The 23917-nt window shown below is 44.4% G+C and overlaps 1 protein-coding gene across 1 annotated transcript; it reads left to right on the top strand.

Moving 5' to 3' along the window:
• Positions 1–1256: 1256 nt before the first annotated feature.
• Positions 1257–22243, top strand: LOC115779515 (GTPase IMAP family member 7-like). The gene is made up of 2 exons (XM_030728221.1): positions 1257–1348; positions 21379–22243. Exons 1-2 carry the CDS (start codon positions 1330–1332, stop codon positions 22221–22223), a joined length of 864 nt encoding a protein of 287 aa, XP_030584081.1. The 5' UTR covers positions 1257–1329; the 3' UTR covers positions 22224–22243.
• Positions 22244–23917: the final 1674 nt, after the last annotated feature.

Here is a 23917-nt window from a genome sequence, read left to right on the forward strand (position 1 = left end):
TTTGTATTTTCATATGAGTGACTGTGGGTGCAGTTGGGCGTGTCACTTCTAGAGGAGCTGCTGGACCAGTTTGTTCTATTTGGATTAAGATGAGATGCAGTTTCACTCTCAAGGTGGGGGTGGAGGATCTACTGCATCTCTGGCCTACAGTATTATTTCCTTATTTCACTCTTGTTTCATTTTTTGCTGCCACCCATTTTCTTGTTTGTGTGAGACCTTTTTTATTTACTTTTGGCACATTTCCTGGCAAATCAATATTCTTACTTATGGCCAATCAGTTTGCATGGAGTTCACCTGAGCAACTGGCTCCTACGGATGGGTATTGCTTATGTTGTTTTTAATATTTTAACATAGCTTTTGATTCAGACACCATGTGTTTCAGAGTTCTTGGATCTCATCATCCTCCACAACCCAGCAGATCCTGAAGGGCTAAGATGTTGGAGAAATTATGACAAAAGGCACAAGATCACACCTGCTATCTGAAGAGAAGAGAAATTTTATTACTTATTAGCAAGGGAGCAGGTCCATGCAGAGAATCTGCAGTGCAAATGCTCCAAATACAACATTTACACAGAGCTTTAAAATACAGAAGCAGAAGACACATTTTGACTCAAAGGCTAAATTCCCTGAACTGGTGTCTCACAATCAAACAATGGGGACAATGTCCATGATAAGCAGAACACCTATCCTTACTCCTGTGTGACTTAAGCAGAAACAACAGTCAGGACCCGTTCCCCGGTCCGAAGGCACAGGGAAGCAACCCTCTCAACTATCCAACTTACAGGCAACAAGCCAAGGGGATACAAAAACACCCACCCCAGCTCCCTGCCTCTCACTGAGAGCAACCATTTGAAATATATCAGTCTATGTGTAATGAATGAATATAATATACAAGTTTTACTTTTTGAATGGAATTACTGAAATAAATAAACTTTTTCATGATGTTCTAATTTTATGTCCAGCACCTGTATTGCACCTAACCCCTACCACAATTCCTGTGTGGGGTGGACCTACAGGAGGGCGGATCCATGTCTTTACTTTGGGCTGCTCCTCCTAGGTGGGGCCCTGTTAACCCTATATATTTATATAATTTGGATAAAAATAAAATAAACTAATGATCCCTCATGGAAATTCATATCTGGTATGAATGTGATGTGAATGGATTTCCTTCCCTGAACTGGTCACACAGGTAAACAGATTTGCATCACATGTTCAAAGGGAGGGGACTAGAAACAGGTTATATCACAAAGCTGGCATGTAAAAGAAAACAGGCAGCAGAACATCAGCTGAGACTACATTTCACTATTTAACCATCTGATAAAGTCAGGCATGGCCACCAAACAAGCATGTGAGTACATTTTAAAAGATTTTATTCAATAAATCTAAAACATTTTTTATAATTAATTAAAAATAAAGTAATAAAGCTCAGTAGCCCTCTGTTTAAGTGATTATTTGACTTAACAGAGTTGGCTCTCACTGCGGTATTGTATCACTTCCTGTTCCTGTTTCGGAGCACAGTGTTTTGCTGTCTGTTAGCTGTTATATCTGTATAACTAGATTTATCTGGATAATAACATATTTTAGTGTAATCTTCACCTACTTTAAATAGCATACTCTTTGCTGAATCACCTGTATTCACATTATTCACTTTATTTGTTTTTAGAAATTCGCTAGCTTAGCTCAGCTAGTAGCTTAGCCCTTAGCCGACTCACTACCAGCATGGCTTCTTCTCCTGTCTCTCCTGCACTTTCCTGCTCTGGGTGTCACATGTTTAGTTACTCCTCGGCCTCCTTTAGCAGTAACGGTACTTGTAATAAATGTAGTCTGTTTGTAGCTCTGGAGGCCAGGCTTTCTGAACTGGAGACTCGGCTCCGCACCCTGGAAAATCCTACATCTAGCCAGGCCCCTGTAGCGGGTGCGGACCATGGTAGCTTAGCCGCCGTTAGCTCCCCCCCAGCAGATCCCGAGCAGCAGGGAAAACAGGCCAGCTGGGTGACGGTGAGGAGGAAGCGTAGTCCTAAGCAGAAGCCCCGGGTACACCACCAACCTGTTCACGTCTCTAACCGTTTTTCTCCACTCGGCGACACACCCGCCGAGGAACAAACTCTGGTTATTGGTGACTCTGTTTTGAGAAACGTGAAGCTAGAGACACCGGCGACCATAGTCAAATGTCTTCCAGGGGCCAGAGCAGGCGACATTCATGGAAATTTGAAACTGCTGGCTAAGGCTAATCGTAGATTTGGTAAGATCGTTATTCACGTCGGCAGTAATGACACCCGGTTACGCCAATCGGAGGTCACTAAAATTAATATTGACTCGGTGTGTAACTTTGCAAAAACGATGTCGGACTCTGTAGTTTTCTCTGGGCCCCTCCCCAATCAGACCAGGAGCGACATGTTTAGCCGCATGTTCTCCTTGAATCGCTGGCTGTCTGAGTGGTGTCCAAAAAATGACGTGGGCTTCATAGATAATTGGCAAAGTTTCTGGGGAAAACCTGGTCTTGTTAGGAGAGACGGCATCCATCCCACTTTGGATGGAGCAGCTCTCATTTCTAGAAATCTGGCCAAATTTATTAACCCTCCTAAAAACTGACTACCCAGGGTTGAGACCAGGAAGCAGAGTTGCAGTCTTACACGCCTCTCTGCAGCTTCTCTCCTCCTGCCATCCCCCCAAAACCCCATCCCCATAGAGTCGGTGCCTGCTCCCAGACCACCAAAAACCAAAGCTAAAATCAGCAAAAAGCTATTTAAACATAAAAATTCAAAAACAATAAATAATACAGCTTCATCAACTGCACCAAAAAATAAAACAATTAAATGTGGATTATTAAACATTAGGTCTCTCTCTTCCAAGTCCCTATTAGTAAATGATTTAATAATTGATCAACGTATTGATTTATTCTGCCTTACAGAAACCTGGTTACAGCAGGATGAATATGTTAGTTTAAATGAATTGTTACGGGCCCCAGGGATGGTGCCACCATAACAAAAATGAAATCCCTGCAAATACAGGTAACATTCAGGAGCAATGAAGACGCAGTGCACTCGGTTTGCCTTCCAGATTGCATCTGTTTAGCGGGCGGAAATTCACCCCCCTAAAGCAACCGGGGTGCATCTTCCCTGGAATCAACAGTTCCACCTGAGGTGTTGCTCCAATTTTACTGTCCTTCTGTATAGTCCATGTTGCCCAATAAATCAGCACAAATATTGGTCATGTTTCCCAAAAATATTTTGAGTCTTTGTCGCTGGAAATCACAGGTAAGCAAATTAAATAAATGAAATTAACAGATTAACACAAAAGTGGCCATACATTTTGGGTGTGCCACACGCTCCCCAACAAACAAAAGTGGCTCCTGACACTTGCTGTTAATAGTCCAAATTCCTTTTACCTCTTGAACCAGGTTTCAACTCCTATATGATACATATAAACACACATTACAAATTTATAACAGTATCGCATGAACAAAACCTGTCAGATGTCTTTCTCGACCTTAACAACAGTGGATACAATGATTAATTGGTGAGTAGGTGACAGGTATGGTGTGAGTGGGTTGGACTGAATACCAGTAAGATTGTGGGTACTGGCACATGTGAAATATCGGCTGTACTCCTATGGAGCCAACAACCAAACGTGGCTGATAAGTTGGCTGACCAAGGGAAGAGTAGGTCAGCATCTGGCCAGGTCGCCTCTCCCTTGTAGATCTCCTTGGCTGAGGCTGGAAGTCTGGTTGACACTCTTGAGTATTTCCCCTTGAGCTGTTTGTCTGAAGCACCTGCTGTGCTTCGTCAAGTTGGGGCTCCTCAGCAGAGAGCAAAATCTCACTTTCCTTCTCTTGCTCTATCTCTCCTACGTTCACGCTTTCAGACTCAGATTCCACAGGGGTGTGCTCCTCCAATAGATCTCCAGGTGTCTCAATGGTACTCTGTAGCCTGCTTGTGGTATCCTGCCCATACATGTCCAAATTGGCCTGCACTTGTTCTCTTGGTACCCGTAGCCAGTAACGGGGTGCCTCCCCATCCATCTCGGAATCACTTGTGCCACTGTTCTGTCTTTGTTCGACAGTTTCCAGGGGTGGATTTGACCTTCCTTTCCTCTTTTGAGGCTTATCAAGCATGGCAGACTCAGTTAGGTCTATTGGCAGATCATTAACTTGGAGTAACAAGTTTCTATGGAGGGTACGAGTGGGGTGACCCTTCTTCTCAGGACTGACTTTATAGACTGGGTTATCCCCAACCTGCTCCCTGACAATGTAAATGGCTTTCTCCCAGTATGGTTTCAGTTTGCATGGACCTCCCCTTTCTGAAAGGTTGCGAACAAGAACCCTGTCCCCGGGCTGCAGAGTCACACCTCTGTTCCGTTTGTCATAGTAGCGCTTTCCTTTTGCACTTGAATGTTGGCTGTTAGTGCTGGCTATCTTGTATGCCTCAATCATTTTCTCTTTCCATCTTTTTGCATATTCACTTTGAGTGCATGTCTCATCCTCAGTTACCAATCCAAAGAGAACGTCAATAGGCAGACGTGGATGGCGGCCATACAGAAGGTAATATGGAGAGAACCCTGTTGACTCATGTTTGGTGCAGTTATATGCATGAACGACGTAAGCCAGGTGATCTTTCCAGTTTTCTCTCTCTTTCTCACCCAGTGTCCTGAGCATCTGTAGCAGAGTTCGATTGAATCTTTCTGCGGGGTTGCCCTGAGGATGGTATGGGGAAGTTCTGGAATGATTTACACCAGACAGCTGTCTGAGTGTCTTGAACAACTCATTCTCGAACTCCCGGCCCTGATCATGATGGAGCTTAGCTGGGTACCCAAATCGCAGGATGAAATCACTGAAGATTCGGTCTGCAGCTGTCTTTCCAGCCTTGTTTCTGGTGGGATACGCCTGTGCAAATCTGGTGAAGTGGTCGACTACAACCAATATGTATTCGTACCCACCTCGGCTGGTCTCAAGGTGCAGGAAGTCAATGCACACAAGCTCTAGGGGTGAGCTTGATGTAAGGCTTCCCATGGGTGCTTTGTCAGGCAATGCTGGCTTTTTTTGCTTTATGCAGCGACATCTTCTGGTGATGTATTCCTCAACCTCTCTTTTCATAAAAGGCCAATAAAAGCGGTCTCTTACTAGGCCAAGGACTCTTTCCACCCCAACATATCCCATACTGTCATGCAGGTGTGAGAGGATAGTTGGCTTGTAGATGGCAGGCAGGACAAACTGTCGTCGCCCGGGAGTCTTCCTATAAAGAAGGCCGTCCTCCACCTGCAACCTGCTCCATTCCCGTGTCAGTTTTCTTGTGGGCATGTCAAGTGTCCTACGTACCTCATCAGTTAGTTCTCTGTTTTTCTCCTTTAACTCTAAGATTTTACCTATTACAGGATCTTTATGCTGTTCCTTTGCAAGTTCTTTGTGACTGATTACTGAAAGTGGCTCTATGTTTGAGTGTATTTGTTTTTGTGACGTGATATTGAGGGCTGCTACCCAAGCTACATCCCCTTGTTTGGCTGTCCTAGTTCCCTCCCAAGTGGCACACACTACTTCTTCTGATAGTCTTTCTGAGCACTGATCCATAAGGACATTGATATCAAGTGGACAGCGAGAAAGGGTGTCTGCATCAATGTTCTGTTTGCCGGGCCGATACCTAATTTCAAAGTGGAAATCAGCAAGCTGCCCCACCCAGCGATGTCCCACGGCATTCAGCTTGGCCGTACTCATAACGTAAGTGAGGGGGTTGTTATCTGTGAATACAATGAAGTGGGGTGCATAGTACAAGTAATCTACAAACTTGTCACATATGGCCCACTTCAAGGCCAAGAACTCCAGTTTCCCACTGTGGAGGTGGTAATTCTGTTCAGCTGGAGTCAGGGTACGGGACCCATAACCTATCACCCTCATCTTACCATCCTGGTTTTGGTATAGTACTGCCCCGAGGCCCTGTTGAGAGGCATCTGTGTGCAGTATGAACGGGTGGTCAAAGTCTGGGTAGGCCAGCACTGGTGGGTTTGTTAGAATATCTATGAGGTGCTCCAGAACCTCTTGGTGCTGGTCATCCCATTCTACTAAAGTCCGTGAAGGAAGCTGAGGCCCCTTCATTTTCCCTCTTTTTGGCTTGGTCAGCGGTGGACTAGGTTTTGTCTGGAGTAGTCCATAGAGTGGCCTGGCTATACGGGAAAAGTCCTGTACATAAGCGCGGTAATAACTCAGAAAACCCAGCAGTCGCCTGACATCACCTACTGTTTGTGGGGTTTTCTGCTTCAGTGCCTGTACAGCTTCAAGATCTTTTGGGTCTACCCTCACCCCATCTGCAGACACCAGGCGGCCAACATACCTGACCTCCTTGCGGAGTAGCTCACATTTCTCAGGCCTGAGTTTAACCCCATGTTGTTTCAGAGCTTGGAGTACACGCCGCAGGACCTCAACATGCTCCTCAATAGACCTGGAGAAACAGAGTACATCATCCAAATACGGGATGCAACACTCATCTCTGAGTGTATCCAGCATTTCCTCCATACTTCTTTGGAAGGCTGCTGGTGCGTTAGACAGGCCAAAAGGGATCCTAACCCATTCATACAAACCCCATGGGGTTGTGAATGCAGTCAGATGTCTGGACCCCTCAGCGATGAAGCCCTGGTGGTAAGCTTTGCCCTGGTCTAAGATGGAAAACCATCTATAGCCCCCCAGTGAGTCAATCAGGTCCTGGATGCGGGGAAGAGGGTGCCGATCTGGCACAGTCTTTTTGTTGAGGAGCCTGTAATCAATGCAGAGGCGCAATGATCCATCTTTCTTCCTCACACAAACAATAGGTGCAGCATATGGTGAGTGTGATTTAATAATCCAGCCTTTCACCAGCAGCTCCTGGATATACTCTTTGACTTCCCTATACAATGGCTTTGGGATTGACGCATAAGCCTTTTGGACAGGGGTTTCGTCTCTGAGTCTAACTGACATCTGGAGAGAGGGAATACAGCCAATGTCACTGCTGTCCCGAGCAAATACAGTTGACTCCTCATAAAGTACTTTCTCAACTATTTCTCGTTGGTCTGAACTGAGGTGACTGAGGTCAACCGGTGGTTGCCACAGGTCATTAGGGGGGGTGCTAGGGGAAGCAACATTAACTTCAGCCGTTACTACACCGGCTGGTGATGGCCTCCCACATTGCACATTCTGCTTGCCTAGTTCGAGAATCTTGACTACATGCTGGATGAAGCCAAGTTGAGACCTTTTTGGCAGGATGATTTCCTGCTTAGTGTGGTTAGAGATTGGCACTTTAACAAATGGTTGCCGGCTATCACTGATTTCTAGTAGACCCTCTCCAACACTAAGCTGTTCGAGGATGGAACTCTCTTCCGGTGGTTCATACAGGACCACAGGATTTGAAATGTCAAAGGTAGGTGGTACTTTACATCGCACACGCACCGTTTTACCAGGTGGGAGATTGATATTTTCCCTACCTACTCGAATGGCAGCCATACTGTAATTTGGCTCTTTCTGAACACTGATGAAGTTGACCATGGCCCTAGCCTGCTCTTCCTCTACTCCTAGGGCTTTGCTGAGGAGGCTAAGGATCATAGTTTGTGCGTCTGCATCAGTTTGCTGGTTATTTACCATCCCCTGGAGAACATTGGCTCCCAGTAGTGGCTGGGGAAGCGGGATCTGGCTAACAAGGAAGGGGACTTCCATTGTGAGGTTGGGGTCAACATTCCCTGGGAGATTGACTGCTAGCTCCACCCACCCATCATATGGGATGGACTGGCCATTTGCTGCACACAAGTCAAAGCGTTCCCCAGGCTCCAGGAGCTCTTGTAGAGGCCTTACTGCATTTTGAGGGATGAATGCCTCCTTCCAGGCTCTATCAATGATGCTTACTTGTGAACCAGTATCAAATAGTACTGAGACAGCAAAGCCATTGAGAAAACAATTAATCAGACTCTTTCTACCAATTAGTGGCACTGTGCGCACTGTACTGTTACTAGCAGCTTGTGTCTTAAGAGGGCATGAATGTCTTGTTTTTTTGCTATGTTTCTTTCCATTCCGATGTCTCTGTTTGTGGGTGGCCATTACTGAGCGGGACTGAGACTGTGGAATGGCCTCTGTCTGTCCCTCAACAGAGACCGACTCCCGTTTCCCGACTGTTTGGGTCTTTTCAGACAGCCAACTGCTCTATGCCCGGGGTCCCCACACAAAAAACAGTGGTTACAGTTCTCTGAGCCTTGCTGCATGCAGTTGGTGCAGCTGAATATTTTACCCCTCCTCACAACAGAGGGCTGACTTGGTAGAGGAGTGGGTGCTTGGTGAGCAAGAGGCTGGGTGGTATGCAACTTGTCTTGGTCTGCTGTTTGGGTAGGTACAGCTTTTGAGTGGGTTGCTGTCTGTTGGTCCATTAGAGTTGCGACCATGTTAGCTAAAGCCTCTACTTGTACACTGAGCTGCTGTATCATCTCACTACCACCCTGGTCTACGGTCCCCTCTCTTTCTTCCACTTGGATACTGTGTGCATGTGTTGTTTTTTGACGGGGAGCATGGCCTAGCCTACGCTGATGTTCATTTTCATCACTCATCATTTTTGTAACCTGGCTGAGAATCTCCTCATCGGTGACTTCGCTGTTTGAGAGAAGCGGTCTCAGCTGTTGTCTGATGTCAGTGTGCTTTGCGCACAAACCCTGATAGATGCTGTGAAGAAATACTCCCTGAATAGTCCTGCGGTCATAGCGAATGTCTGTACTGGCCTGTTTTGACTGGAAAAGGATCTTCTGTTTGAGCCCAATCATACGGTACAGAAACTGTTGGGGGGTTTCTTGGTCATTCTGTTTTGCACACATTAGTTCTTGGAACAATTCAGTACTGGCCTTTTCGCCCAAGTGTGATCGGAGGAAGCTCTTGATTTCACTGATGGTGATTTCCTCTTTGTTGATGAGCATGTCCTTGAAGACACCTGGCTTCACTATCCTCAGTACACCTCGGATTACCTCAGCATCTGTAAAACCCTCTCTGATTCCTTCATCAATCTGTTTGCACATGCTGCTGTAAGTTATGTCAGAGTTGTGGTCCCCAATCTGTCCACCGTGTACCTTAAATTCCCTCCGCTGGAGGTAAGAGAGGTCCTTTATGGAAACCATCCTCTCACTGGCTACATGTGATGGAGTATGACATAATGTAGCACGTGATGCTGTGTCATGTGTACTGTGCACCTCACTGGGTTGTGGGTTACTCCAAGTTCCAAACTGCTGTGGCTGCTTACCCAGCTCACCTCGTGTGATTCTAGCCTGGGTTAAGCTTTGATTGGTGTTGGGTGTCTGTGCACCAAAGTCAGTGTGCTGTAGAGCATCAGTAACTGGTGGTGACTGATGGGAGGCAGCATGTGTGAGTGTGGTGCACTCTACTGTCTTAGCGGGTACATTAACATTGTCCTGTGACTGTGCAACCTTATGCACTATGTTAAGCAAATCACGATTTTCAATTATGCTGCACAACATATCATTTAACGCTAGCAGCTGACTCATTCCTTCATCTTCAGATTGTAACAAGGCATCAGACTGCATATATTTAATAATGCATTCCACACAACCTTCTTCATCAGTGGGTTCTAACTCATCACCTGGATAGTCAGTTGCAATGTCTCTTGCTAGCTGGTAGGCTTCCCCACCTGAAAGCTTATACAGGTTCTTTTTGATGCTCCAAACCAGCTCCTTGCGTGCTGTTGACATGATGTGCTTCCACTGGTGAGACACAGCAGTGCAGTTCCCTTGGCAGAACGAAGATCCTCGCCTGAATCTTGGCTTCCCCTCACGGACACTCACCAGCTGTCGTCTTGGCTACAGCAACGTCACCTCGCGTTGGCCTGATGGTTCTGATATCTCTGGACCCTCTTCCGTCGACGAGTCTATTGGAAGTGGATCCCGGACGAGCCCCCACAATTTGTTACGGGCCCCAGGGATGGTGCCACCATAACAAAAATGAAATCCCTGCAAATACAGGTAACATTCAGGAGCAATGAAGACGCAGTGCACTCGGTTTGCCTTCCAGATTGCATCTGTTTAGCGGGCGGAAATTCACCCCCCTAAAGCAACCGGGGTGCATCTTCCCTGGAATCAACAGTTCCACCTGAGGTGTTGCTCCAATTTTACTGTCCTTCTGTATAGTCCATGTTGCCCAATAAATCAGCACAAATATTGGTCATGTTTCCCAAAAATATTTTGAGTCTTTGTCGCTGGAAATCACAGGTAAGCAAATTAAATAAATGAAATTAACAGATTAACACAAAAGTGGCCATACATTTTGGGTGTGCCACAGAATCAACACCCCCGAGTCACAGTAACTGTCAGAATGCTCGAAGCACAGGTCGAGGAGGAGGATTAGCTGCAATCTTCAATTCCAGCTTATTAATTAATCAAAGACCCAGACAAAGTTTTCATTCTTTTGAAAGCCTGACTCTTAGTCTTGTCCATCCTAATTGGGAAAATCAAAAACCTGTTTTATTTGTTATTATCTATCGTCCACCTGGTCCTTACTCAGAGTTTCTGTCTGATTTCTCAGACTTTTTATCTGATTTAGTGCTCAGTTCAGATAAAATAATTATAGTGGGTGATTTTAACATCCATGTAGATGCTGAGAATGACAGCCTCAACACTGCACTTAATCTATTGTTAGATTCAATTGGCTTCTCTCAAAATGTAAAGGAGCCCACCCACCACTTTAATCATACTCTGGATCTTGTCCTGACATATGGCATAGAAACTGAAGACTTAACAGTATTCCCTGAAAGCCCCCTCCTGTCTGATCATTTCTTAGCAACATTTACATTTACTTTAATGGATTACACAGCAGTGGGGAATAAGTTTTATTACAGTAGAAGTCTTTCTGAAAGTGCTGTAACTAAGTTTAAGGATCTAATTCCTTCATTGTTATGCTCTTCAGTGCCATGTGCCAACACAGTGCAGAGCAGCTACCTAAACTCTGCTCCCAGTGAGTTTGATTATCTCGTCAATAGTTTTACATCCTCACTGCGTATAACTTTGGATACTGTGGCTCCTCTGAAAAGGAACGCTTCAAATCAGAAGTGCCTGACTCCGTGGTATAATTCTCAAATGCACAGCTTAAAGCAGATAACCCGAAAGCTGGAGAGAGAATGGCGTCTCACTAAATTAGAAGATGCTTATTTAGCCTGGAAAAAGAGTTTGTTGCTCTATAACAAAGCCCTCCGTAAAGCTAGGACATCTTACTATTCATCATTAATTGAAGAAAATAAGAACAAGCCCAGGTTTCTTTTCAGCACTGTAGCCAGGCTGACAAAGAGTCAGAGCTCTGTAGAGCCGAGTATTCCCTTCACTTTAACTAGTAGTGACTTCATGGATTTCTTTACAAATAAAATTTTAGACATTAGAGAAAAAATTATTCATAACCATCTCAAAGATTATTCTTCATGTTCGGCTGCTTTCAGCACTGCTGGTATTTGTTTAGACTCTTTTGCTCCAGTTGATCTTTCAGAGTTAACTTCAATAGTTACTTCCTCCAAACCACCAACATGTTTGTTAGATCCCATTCCTACTAGACTGTTCAAAGAAGTCTTTCCAATTATTGATGCTTCAATCTTAAAAATGATCAATCAGTCTTTATTAGTTGGCTATGTACCACAGACCTTCAAGGTGGCTGTAATTAAACCTCTGCTTAAAAAGCCATCACTTGACCCAGCTGTCTTACCTAATTATAGGCCAATCTCCAACCTTCCTTTTCTCTCAAAGATTCTTGAAAGAGTAGTTGTAAAACAGCTAACTGATCATCTGCAGAGAAACGGTTTATTTGAAGAGTTTCAGTCAGGTTTCAGAATTCATCACAGTACAGAAACAGCATTAGTGAAGGTTACAAATGATCTTCTTAGAGCCTCTGACAGTGGACTCATCTCTGTTCTTGTCCTGTTGGACCTCAGTGCAGCTTTTGATACTGTTGACCATAACATTTTATTACAGAGATTAGAGCTTGCTATAGGTATTAAAGGTACTGCACTGCAGTGGTTTGAATCATATTTATCTCATAGACTCCAATTTGTTCATGTAAATGGGGAGTCTTCTTCACACACTAAGGTTAATTATGGAGTTCCACAGGGTTCTGTGCTAGGACCAATTTTATTTACATTATACATGCTTCCCTTAGGCAGTATAATTAGAAAGCATTACATCAATTTTCATTGTTATGCAGATGATACTCAGCTTTACCTATCAATGAAGCCAGATGACACACATCAATTAGTTAAACTGCAGGAATGTCTTAAAGATATTAAGGCCTGGATGACCTCTAATTTCCTGCTTCTTAATTCAGATAAAACTGAAATTCTTGTTCTCGGCCCCACAAATCTTAGAAACATGGTGTCTAACCAGATACTTACTCTGGATGGCATTACTTTGGCCTCCAGTAACACTGTGAGAAATCTTGGAGTCATTTTTGACCAGGATATGTCCTTCAATGCACATATTAACCCCTTAACTGGCAAGGGCCCGGTGACGGGCCGTTTGTAGTCCCTTTTATATGGCAGGCTAGACCCTCCCATTTTTATTGACACGTCATTCGGCCAATCATGTAACTGGCTGCACCAAATCACCTGACAAAGCTACGTGACGCCCTCTGAGTATTATTGGCTCTGGGAAACCCATTTCTTAACATGATTGGCCGAATGAGGTGTCAGTCAAAATGGGCGGGTCTAGCCTGCCATATAAATGCACTTCATTCGGCCGGCGGACCAGACGCAGCCAGTTAATAGGCTATGAAATGGGTTGTTCAGAGCCAATAATAACCAGAGGGTGTTATGTAGTTTTTGTCAGGTGATTTTTTTGCTGCCAGTTAAGGGGTTAAACAAATATGTAGGACCGCTTTTTTGCATTTGCGCAATATTTCAAAAATTAGAAACATCCTTTCTCAGAGTGATGCTGAAAAGCTCATTCATGCATTTATTACTTCTAGGCTGGATTATTGTAATTCATTATTATCAGGCTGTCCTAAAAGCTCCCTGAAAAGCCTTCAGCTGATCCAAAATGCTGCAGCTAGAGTACTGACAGGGACTAGAAAGAGAGAGCAGATTTCTCCCATATTGGCTTCTCTTCATTGGCTCCCTGTTAAATCTAGAATAGAATTTAAAATTCTTCTCCTCACATACAAGGTCTTGAATAATCAGGCACCATCTTATCTCAAAGACCTCATAGTACCATATCACCCCAACAGAGCACTTCGCTCTCAGACTGCTGGCTTACTTGTGGTTCCTAGGATACTTCAGAGTAGAATGGGAGGCAGAGCCTTCAGCTTTCAGGCGCCTCTTCTGTGGAACCAGCTTCCAGCTTGGATTCGGGAGACAGACACCCTCTCTATTTTTAAGATTAGGCTTAAAACTTTCCTTTATGATAAAGCTTATAGTTAGGGCTGGATCAGGTGACCCTGAACCATCCCTTAGTTATGCTGCTATAGGCCTAGTCTGCTGGGGGGTTCACATAATGCACTGTTTCTCATTCACCTTATTTACTTTGTTTATACTCCACTCTGCATTTAATCATTAATTGATATTAATCTCTGGCTCTCTTCCACAACATGTCTTTCTCTCCCCTCAGCCCAACCGGTCGCGGCAGATGACTGCCCCTCCCTGAGCCTGGTTCTGCTGGAGGTTTCTTCCTGTTAAAAGGGAGTTTTTCCTTTCCACTGTCACCAAGTGCTGCTCATAGGGGGTCGTTTTGACTGTTGGGTTTTCTTTGTATTATTGTAGGGTCTTTACCCACAATACAAAGCGCCTTGAGGCGACAGTTTGTTGTGATTTGGCACTATATAAATAAAATTGAATTGAATTGAATTAGTAACAGTTTGTGTTTTTGCACTTATTTTTCTTTATTTTATCTTTTATTATTGTATCTGATTTCTAAAGGTGCTATTTACTCAAATTGGACTGTTATCAATACATTTAAAATCTGTCCAGTCTAAACAGATGCACCAGCTATAACACACCAGCTTTTAGTTATTTTTTTTAATTGTAGAAAAAAAATCTTCCAACAGTGATTAAACCTAAATAATATAATGTTGAGACAATGTTCAAGGTTTTATTTTTTGTATACTTGTCAGTTTGGAGAGTTTTGACTTCAAATGTCCAGTAGCACTTTTTATTACAGCTCAGTAATAACTTGGTATTAATGGGATAACCAGGTGGAAACAAAAAAGTAATGATGTGGAAATTTACAAGTTATTACTAGCCAACTACCAAGGTAATAATCAGGTAAAAACCGTGTAATATCAAGGAAGCAAAAGCAGTTACAACTGAGTAATATTCCACTGAAATTTATATAATTGGATAATAAAGGCCCAAAAACTGAGGGTAATACCATGGAAACAAAGATATGCCAGTGAGGCTAAATCATTCAGTAACAGTCGCATAATAATGTGGTAACATATGGTAAACAGCTAAGACGGTGACATCTATGCAAGTCAAACAAATTCTTTCATGAACTGAAGTTCATAAACAACTTAAATTTTAAAACGACGCCGTTGTCGTGTAAATGGGAGGCCAAAACGCATCAAAATGACGCCGTTTTCATTTTAAAAAGGTGTCGTGTAAACAGGGCCATAATCTCTCCAGAGTGTCCTGGGTCTGCCCCGGGGCCTCCTCCCAGAAGGACATGCCCAGAACACCGCACCCAAGAGTTACCCAGGAGGCATCATAATCAGATACCCGAATCACCTCAACTGGCTCCTTTCGATGTGAAGAAGTGACTCTTCTTTGAGCCCCTCTCAAATGGTTGCATGTCTCACCCTATCACTAAGGGAGAGGCCAGCCACCCTTAGGAGGAAGCCCATTTTGTATTGTATGGATTGTATTCACGATCTTATTCTTTTGGTCACTACCCAAAGCGTACATAGGTGAAGGTAGGGACGTAGATTGACCGGTAAATTGGCAGCTTCGCTTTTATGCTCAGCTCCCTCTTTGCAACTACAAACCAAGTCCAATAATAAAACACCATTCGTGTTCAGATCAGGCTGTTGCTCCCAATCATGTCCCTCCAGGTCTCACTGTCATTGCCCACATGAGCGCTGAAGTCTCCCAGCAGGACGACGGAGTCACCAGATGGAATATCCGACTCCAGAAAAGGGTGGGTACTCTGAACTGTCATTTGGTGTATGAGTGCAGGACTCTTTCTCCAGCCCAAAGGCACCAGGAAGAAGCCCTCTAGTGTACTGGTGAAAACTCCAACATACAGCCAGCAAGCCAAGGGGATACAAGAATACCCACCCCAGCTAGCCAGCTCTCACCAAACTACTGGCTGAGTAGACAACACAGAAATGGAGCTCTTGGTCACTTTTCAAGAATATAAGAGCCATACATCCTGTAGAATAGCAATCATAATCATTCCACTGGCCAGGGCCTTTTTGTGTGGATTTTGTATGTTATCACTAGATCTGTGTGGGTTTTTTCTGGCTTCCTCCCACAGTCGTGCATGGGGTAAGGTTAACTGGTGTATCTAAATTAGCCCTAGGTGTGACTGTGAGAATTGACCATTTGTGAAAATGTTAATTGTTTGTCTCTTTGCATTAGCCCTTATTAGAGGACTCTGTGGAACTCCATAATTAACCTTAGTGTGAGAAGAAGACTCCCCATTTATGTGAACAAATTGGAGTCTATGAGATAAATATGATCCCAACAACTGCTGTGCAGTGCCTCTCAATTATTTTCTGTTATGGCCCCCCTAGGAAGAAGAACACCTTTTGCCCCCCCCCCCCCCCCCCCCCCCCCCCCCAACTCTCCAGCACGACTAGAGCCTGCTCTACGCTCTGAGTAGGCAAAAAAAAACAAAAGAAACCCCAAAAAAATGTGCACCATAGAGCTATTACTTACTGCTCACACTCTGACAATGAGAGCACCACTGCCACTTACTGTTAAGATAAGATAAGATAAGATAAAACTTTAATGATCCCACGACGGGGAAATTTGTGCATTACAGCAGCTCAATACAGAGAAAAAATCAAAAGGATGAGTAAGAACAAATAACTAAATTAAAATAGAATAGAATAAAATAAAATAGCAAAAATCTATACACATATACATAAGTACTATATACATAAATATATATATCAGTGTCAATACCCACATTTACATATACACACATATACACACACGTCAAAACACTATATACAGATATCAAAATATTATATACATTTGTAGCCGGTAAGGTACACAGCATACACGGTATGCATTATATGGGTGAGTGTAATAAATAAAATGTATCTGACTGTATGGATAAAGTGATGGCAGAGGAGGTAAAGTGTCCAAGTGACTCAAGACATTATGAAGTGTTGTACAGTCTAACTACTGTTGGGATGAATGACCTGTGAAAGCGCTCCTTCCTGCAGCGAGGATGTTTCAGTCTCTGACTAAAGGAGCTGCTCAGTTCACCCACGGTCTCATGCAGAGGGTGATGGGGGTTGTCCATGATGGATATCAGCTTTGCTAACATCCTCCTCTCACCCACCACCATCACAGACTCTAGAGGACATCCCAACACAGAGCTAGACCTCCGCACCAGTTTGTCGATCCTGCTCCTGTCCCTTTCGGTGCATCCACCCCCCCCCAGCAGGCCACTGCATAGAAAAGGGCAGATGCTACCACTGTGTCATAAAAGGTCTTTAACAGAGTCCTGCAGACACCAAAGGACCTCAGTCTCCTCAGCAGGTGTAGTCGACTCTGGCCCTTCTTATACAGGACGTCTGTGTTTGTACTCCAGTCCAGCTTGTTATTGAGATGAACACCCAGGTACTTGTAGGAGACCACTGTCTCAATGTGCTTTCCCTGGATGTTCACCAGTGCTGTAGGGGGTGACTTCCTCCTGAAGTCTATGATCATCTCCTTCGTCTTGCTGGCGTTGATTTGGAGTGCGTTGTTCTCACACCAGCCGACAAAGTCACTGATGACCCCCCTGTATTCCTGGTCGTTCCCATCTGATACGCATCCGATGATGGCCGTATCATCTGAGAACTTCTGTAGGTGGCAATGGTCTGAATTGTACCTGAAATCTGAGGTGTACAGACTGAACAGAAAGGGTGAGAGGACCGTGCTCTGTGGCGCCCCCGTGCTGCAGACTACTACATCAGACACACAGTCATGGCACCTCACATACTGTGGTCTGTTGGTGAGGTAGATGATGATCCATGCCGTCAGCTGCCTGTCCACTCCGGCTCCCTCCATCTTCCCTCTCAACAGTGCAGGCTGGATGGTGTTGAAAGCACTGGAGAAGTCAAAGAACATGACCCTCACAGTGTTCCCTGCCTGCTCTAGGTGAGAGAGGGATCTGTGCAGCAGGTAGATGATGGCATCGTTCACCCCGATGCCAGGCTGGTAGGCGAACTGCAGGGGGTCCAGCGCTGAGCTCACCAGTGGGCGGAGGTGGTGCAGGATGAGCCTCTCCATGGTCTTCATCAGGTGAGAAGTCAGGGCCACAGGTCTGTAGTGGTTGGACTCCCTGGGATGTGCGATCTTTGGCACTGGAACTATGCAGGAAGTCTTCCACAGTTCAGGAACCCTCTCCAGATTCAGGCTCAGGTTGAAGATGTGCAGGACCACCTGACAGAGCTGGTCTGCACAGTCCCTGAGCAGTCTGGGGCTGATTCCATCTGGACCCGCTGCCTTACTGATCTTCGTCTTCCTGAGCTGACTTCTCACCTGATCAGATGTGAGGTGGATGTGAGGCTGGGTTGGTGTGGGTGATGGGGCTGGCTCCGCTGTGGGTGAGGGTGAGGAGAGCGCAGGCAATGATGGCATTGCACCAGGAGAGGGGGGGGTCAGCATACGGAAGGGGGCAGATGGGAGCTGAGGGGTGGGGGAGGTGGTCAACGACCCAGAGTCAAATCTATTGAAAAACAGGTTTAGGTCGTTAGCCCACCCCCGGTCAGCAGACACTGTGGCTCCTCCATTGTCCTCGAAGTGGCCGGAGATTTTTTTCATGTTTCTCCAGACTTCTCGGACTTTGTTATGTTGGAGCTGTTCCTCCATCTTCCTCCTGAAGCTCTCTTTGCCTCTCCGGATCTTGTATTTTACATCCTTTTGCACTCTCCTCAGTTTCTCCTTGTCTCCAGATCTGAAGGCCCTCTTCTTCTCGTTCAGCAGGGCCTTCAGCTCTGGGGTCACCCACGGTTTATTGTTGGAGAAGCACCGTACCTTCTTGGTTGGCACAGTGTTCTCCACACAGAAGTTCATGTAGTCTGTGATGCAGTGGGTGAGGGCGTTGATGTCCTCACTGTGAGGCCTGCAGAGTTCCTGCCAGTCTGTAGATTCAAAACAGTCTCTCAGGGCCTCACTGCAGTCCTCAGACCACAGTCTTATTGTCTTTTTGGTGGGGGGTTTCTTCTTCACAATGGGGGTGTAGGTGGGGTGAAGAATGACCAGGTTGTGGTCCGAGTGGCCAAGCGGGGGTAGAGGCGATGAGCTGTAAGCCTCCTTTGTGTTAGCAAACAGCAGGTCTAGAGTTTTATTGTCCCTTGTGTGGCAGTCAACATATTGGGTGAAGTTAGGGAGAGTGGAAGAAGGTGAGGCATGGTTGAAGTCCCCAGAGATGATAATCAGGGACTGCGGATGTGCCGTCTGTAACTGAGAGACGGTGGTGTGGATGTCCTCACAGGCTGCTGTAGCGTCGGCCGACGGCGGGATGTAAACAATTAACACAATAACATGTGAAAACTCCCGGGCCAGGTGGTATGGCCGAACGCTAACCGCTAACAGTTCAATGTCTTTGGTACAGCGCTGCTCCTTCACAGTGATGTGTTCTGGGTTACACCATCTCTCATTAACGTACATCGCCAGTCCCCCACCTCTCCTCTTACCACTCTTCCTCATGCTCCGGTCCGCTCTCACCAGTTGAAAGCCCTCCAGTCCGGTGTGTGGTCCATGAGCCAAGTCTCCGTGAACAGCAGGAGGCTGCTCTGCTGGTACTCCCACTGGAGTCTGGTTAGCGCCGTCAGCTCTTCCATCTTGTTGGGTAAAGATCTTACGTTACCCATGAGAATAGATGGAATGCTCGGTTTGTACCGTCTCCTCCTCTTCCGGTACTTCGCTCCAGCTCTGCATCCCCTCCTCCGACGCCGTAATTCCTTCGGAATCTCGGGTCGCTCCTCCGGGAGTACGCTCCTGTTGCACAGCGCTAACAGCTGATCCCAGCTGTAAACAATATATATTTATATATGTAAAAATAATATATATATATATATTTTTTTTTTTGTCCCACCCCCTGAGGGCCCAGAGGTGGGCCTTGACTAATTGGAGCCACCTGGGCTCACTAATTTAAGCAGGGCTCCACTAGGCTGGCTCTAACCTCGGTTTATCTTTTGTTCTGGTTTGGTTTTGCATTGTAATATTCATTCAGATTTCCACATACATGGCCACTCAGTCATATACTGCATACACAGGACATATTGACATATTCACATCACATATTTATCTTTCTTTTTGATTTGTTTACTTTTCAATAAAACTAATCTGATTGGTCTATACCTTTGCCTCCCCTCATTCCTTTTTACGGGCCATGAACCAGCCTGTGAGAGATATATGAATATATATACACACACACGGTTTTTGTAGTACCGGCAAGAGTTTAAAACTACTTTCATCCCTGCTCATAGTACCATATCACCCCAATAGAGCCACTCTCAGACTGCTGGCTTACTTGTGGTTCCTCGGATACTTAAGAGTAGAATGGGAGGCAGAGCCTTCAGCTTTCAGGCCCCTCTTCTGTGGAACCAGCTCCCAGCTTGGATTCAGGAGACAGACACCCTCTCTATTTTTAAGATTAGGCTTAAAACTTTCCTTTTTCATCAAGCTTATATGCTGCAATAGACCTAGGCTACTCTGTTTATACACCCCTCCATCATTATTTATCTCTCCCTTCAACCCAAACTGGTTGCAGCAGATGGCTGCCCCTTTCTGAGCCTGGCTCTGAAGGAGGTTTCTTCCTGTTAAAAGGTAGTTTTTCCTTCTCACTGTGGCCAAGTGCTGCTCATAGAGGGTCATTTTGACTGTTGGGTTTTCTCTGTAATTATTGTAGGGTCTTTACCTTACAGTATGAACCTCCTTGAGGTGACTGCTGTGATTTGGTGCTGTATAAATAAAATTGAATTGAATTGAAAGAGGCCACAGCCATCAGAGAATACTGTTTCCAAGAAAGGGTGTAGATGGTCTACAACAATACTTATGTTGGTGGTACCCGTCAAACTAACATCTACATGAATGATAGGACCCAAGGTTTCCCAGCAGATAATTTCCCAAAGCATCACACTGTCTCCACTGGCTTGCCTTCTTCTCACAGTGCATCCTGGAGCCGGGTATTCCCAAAGTAAGCAATCCAGCTTTCCAAGTGCTGTAAAAGAAAACAGGAATCACCAGACCAAGTGCTCACGTGCCCATTTTTGGCAGTTTCAGCAGTGAAAAGAGGTCAGCATGGGCACCCTGACTGGTCTGCAGTTATCAAGCCCATACACAAGAAACTGTGATGCCCTGTGTATTCTGACAACTTTCTATCAGAACCTGTGGTGTGTGATACAAAGTTGCTCAAAATAAACACCCTCAAGTATGCTTACCCATTTTTCCTGCATCTAACATGAACTTAGCTCAGTTGTTCCCTAATATATCCCACTAACAGGTGAAAAAGAGATAATCAGTGTTTTTCACGCATTTAATCATTAATTGTTATTAATCTCTGGCTCTCTTCCACAGCATGTCTTTTTCTCTCCCCTCAACCCAACCAGTCGCAGCAGATGACCCCCCCTCCCTGAGCCTGGTTCTGCTGGAGGATTCTTCCTGTTAAAAGGGAGTTTTTCCTTCCCACTGTCACCAAGTGCTGCTCATAGGGGGTCGTTTTGACTGTTGGGTTTTCTCTGTATTATTGTAGGATCTTTACCTACAATACAAAGTGCCTTGAGGCGACTGTTTGTTGTGATTTGGCGCTATATAAATAAAATTGAATTGAATTGAATTGAATTGAATTGAATTGAATTTCACCTGTCAATGATCATAATGTTATATCTGATTGGTGTATATTGTGAGAGTACTTTGTAGAATCCAAAGATGGTAGTACACCTCTGAGCACCAGCAGCTGATCACAGCCGCTACAGAGTAAACAAATCCACTGGAATTCACTGTATAACATTGGACTTATTTCTAAATGAGCCTGTGAAGCTACTTGCATTTTCAGTACCTGACCTTTTGGAGTACATTTGTGCACTCGTGTTACTGTGGCTGCTTTACCATTAGCTCACTACTGACACTAAAAAATTCAAATGGATTGTTTTGTGGCTGTTTAGAGAAAAGGTTTGGTAAATTTAACTTTTTACAGCATCAGCAATTATCAGTAACAGAATTTGTTTGTCAAATTCTCCTGTAGGTGCAGAGGAACGCGACCTCAGGATTGTTCTTCTTGGGAAAACAGGAGTTGGCAAGAGTGAAACAGGAAACACCATCTTAGGGGAAAAATCTTTTTTTTCAAGGCTGTCTCCTTTCTTAGTGACAAAAAAGTGTGAGAAGCAAACATGCCAGTTTGATGGTCAAAAGCTGGCTATTGTTGATACTCCAGGTCTGTTTGAGATAGAAAAAGATCCAGAAAAATTGAAGAAAGAGCTTGTTCGATGCTCCTTCTTATCTGCTCCCGGTCCTCATGTCTTCCTGGTTGTGATCCAGCCTGGAAGATTTACCGAGGAAGACCAAAAAACAGTGAAAATCATTCAGGACGTCTTTGGACAAGAATCAGCATGTTACACTGTGGTCCTGTTCACTCGTGGAGATGACCTGAAGGAGGAAAATGTTTCCATAGATGATGTCATCAGTGACAGTCAAGCTCTCCAGGACTTTATCAGTCAGTGTGGTGGAGGACATCATGTTTTTAACAACAAAGACAACGATAACTCTCAGGTTACAGAGCTGCTGAAGAAAATCAACAGAATGATTGAAAATAACGGAGGGAAATACTACACCAATGAAATATTTGAAAATTCAGAAAAAGCCATACAAGAAACGATGGCAAAACTTCAGAAAGATGATCCAAATTTGAAACCTGAAGAAGCCAGAAAAAAGGCAGAGGAGTACAACACACGTACTTTGGATGATTCAGCTGCTACCAGCTCTGCTACAACTGACAGATTTGTTTCAGCTGCTGCTGCTACAGTTACAATGGCAGTTGGAGCTGCAGTTGCAGCAATAGCAATGAGAACCAATTCATGCGTTATCCAGTAATATATACTTTTTTTTTACCTATCAATTATTCATTCAATTCATTTAAAGACTCTATTAACCATTTTATTTTTATTATAAAATTTTGTCCAAAAATAGTCAACATGCCGTACTGTTAACAGATTTTTCTCACACTGCTGATTTGTTGATATGATTTCTGAGGTTATCTTGAATTGTTAATAATTTCTGTAAGAATCTGTCAGAGAATCATAAAGATATTTCTGTGTTGATCAAAGTGAGAGCTTAAATGGCTAAACACAGTCACAGTTTGGTTTCCATGTACTTTCAGGAAGTTCTGACATGTTAATAAATATAAATTTGTTGCATGAGAGTCTCTGTGTTCATATTTCATTTTTATTCTTTTATAACTCATTTAATGAGATTTTTTTTTTTAAATCAAGCATTAAAATGGAAACATTAAATCTCAAAGAACTGTGAAATTTTCACTGGCTAAGTGATTGTGTGTTAATAGTTAGCTTAGTTGTATTTGGCAGTCTGCCCTCCCCTGATGTCCTGTGTTGATTGCAGGTTCAGGCTCAGACCTGAGGATAGTGCTGGTGGGTCAGGAGAAAGTGGGGAAGAGTTCAGCAGGAAACACCATCCTGGGAAAGAAGGAGTTTGGCTGTAAGATAAGCTCCAGCCCTCTGACTCTGAGCAGTGAAAAGAAGGAAGCTGATGTTCTGGGTCGCAGAGTCTCTGTGGTCGACACCCCCGGACTCCTCAACACTCGGCTGACTGCAGAGAAGGTGAAATCAGAGCTGGAAAAAGCTCTTGAGCTGAGCTCTCCAGGTCCTCACATCTTCCTCCTCATCCTCCAGCTCGGAAGATTCACCCCACAAGAAAAGGAAGGGCTGAAAACTCTGCAGACAATGCTGAATGATGACATCTCCAAACATACTATGGTGCTGTTCACCTACAGAGACCGACTGGAAGACACCGACATGGAGCAGTTTATCAGCGAGGACAAGAACCTGCAGGAGATTTTGAAGAGATGTGGTGGTGTCTACCATGTGTTCAACAACAAAGAGATGGAAGACAGGCATCAGGTACAGGAGCTGCTAGATAAAGTGGACACTATCTGTGAGGGGGGACACTCATACTATGAGAGAAGGTCTCTGTTACTGAGGTTTGTCAGGAGTCTAGAGCTTAGGTCTTTATTCAGCACTCTCCCACGTTGCAGTATTTTGATACTGGGATCGTTTATTGTGTGTTTCCTTCATTTACAGTGTGTTCGTAGAAGAATTCCCACACCTTGCTTATTCTTCTATAACTCAGTGAGACGTTTGCTCTTGTTTAGGACAACTGAGATGCACCAGGTGTTTGTTGAGATAGATGAAATAAGGTGCACCAGTTGTGTTTGGCGCTATATGAATCTAATTGACCTGAATTGAGTTGAAAGCTAAAAGTAATGTCCATGATTTGGGGCCTCAGGAAGTAACATCTTTACACAGTTAGAAACACATAAATCTGCAGTAAATTGGAGAGTAACAAAAGGGAAATCAGGGAGATACAAAGTAGGCAAAGAAAATGATACAAGTTTTGGAAGATATTATCACATTTCAATCACAGATACCATGATCATTAAAAAATTTTCAATATATACTATTCTTTATATACTGCCATCTACTGGTTTTTCAGATGACTAGAGAGAAGGGTAAGAAAAGATAACGAAGAGACGTGAAGTAGAAAAAGAAGAT

Source organism: Archocentrus centrarchus, chromosome 1 (genome assembly GCF_007364275.1).
Source record: "Archocentrus centrarchus isolate MPI-CPG fArcCen1 chromosome 1, fArcCen1, whole genome shotgun sequence".
Taxonomy (NCBI): domain Eukaryota; kingdom Metazoa; phylum Chordata; class Actinopteri; order Cichliformes; family Cichlidae; genus Archocentrus; species Archocentrus centrarchus.